Source organism: Saprolegnia parasitica, assembly GCF_000151545.1.
Source record: "Saprolegnia parasitica CBS 223.65 unplaced genomic scaffold supercont2.16, whole genome shotgun sequence".
NCBI lineage: Eukaryota > Oomycota > Saprolegniomycetes > Saprolegniales > Saprolegniaceae > Saprolegnia > Saprolegnia parasitica.
The window spans coordinates 578,369-579,387 of NW_012156410.1; the positions used below are offsets into that span (position 1 = coordinate 578,369).

Below are 1,019 nucleotides of genomic sequence, written 5' to 3' on the forward strand. Positions count from 1 at the left end.
CGACCGACGTCCACCACACTACCGTGCAGCGCACCATCTTGCCAGAAGTGGGATCCGACGACGCGCTTATTTGTGGCAACGCCATATTTACCACTTCTTAACGTATCTGGTTTGGCGGTTGGACAGACCCGAGCTTTTGGTGGCACTGAAAGCGCCTAGCCAAGCACAGTGCGCGGCGATATCTCGACACAAATGCAGAAGCTCAATAGGATACTACTGCTCTCTTGGCCGCTCCTGTCTGTATGAATGGCTGCAAACTGCAATAGAATACGACGCGGCCGCCAAAGCCATCGACGCTATCGCGACGTGCGAGCACGACGGGAGCGCTTTGTAGGGTTCGGCTGCCGCCTGAGCCGTGGCCCAGAACGACGGGTTCTTGCTTGCCAGGCGTCCGTTGGGCCGTTCTCGGCTCGTTTGAGACGGATTGGTCGCTAATCTTGGAGGCACTGCACTTGGCGCCTTTCGCAGTCGCTTCTCAAGTGGTTTCGCTCCGACCTGTCTATGCTAGCACGGCGGCAAGCATTCCATGTAGCTTGTGTGCCAAACGCGGAGCGGTATCTTCTTGCGGGACGACACGAGTATTTTGGGACGCACCGTTTGCCTGGTTTTGAAACACCCCCCCCGCCGCGCTCCTCATGCCTCTCACAATTCAAAACCCATTTACTTGACCATGCGCATTTACCACCCGTTGACCCTCGCTGCCTTGTGCGTCGTCTTGCACGAGTCGCTTGGCGCCCAGCGTACGAAGCCCCTTGGTTACGACGATCAGAGGCTGATCTTTGATACGTAGACGCGAATGCTCTGGCGCACCCCGAGCACCGCAACGTTGCGCAGCCCATCAGCTCAATGAAGCGCCACCTCCGCGGTGATCGTCGCCACCTCGACCATAACGTGGCGGCAGATGAAATCCGCATCCCGGATGAGGCCCTCATCGGCGCCACCTCGGACGATGCGGTGGGTGCCGACAACAACAACGAGATTGATGGCAACGATGCCTTCGACTCCAAAGTCGAAGATGC

At 58.0% G+C, this 1,019-nt stretch overlaps 1 protein-coding gene across 1 annotated transcript; it reads left to right on the forward strand.

Moving 5' to 3' along the window:
* Positions 1-644: 644 nt before the first annotated feature.
* Positions 645-1,015, forward strand: SPRG_04985 (hypothetical protein; the record flags this gene model as incomplete). Its single annotated transcript, XM_012344122.1, has 2 exons — positions 645-740; positions 791-1,015. Coding segments are annotated over exons 1-2 (288 nt in total), but the record flags the coding sequence as incomplete, so codon positions are not given.
* Positions 1,016-1,019: the final 4 nt, after the last annotated feature.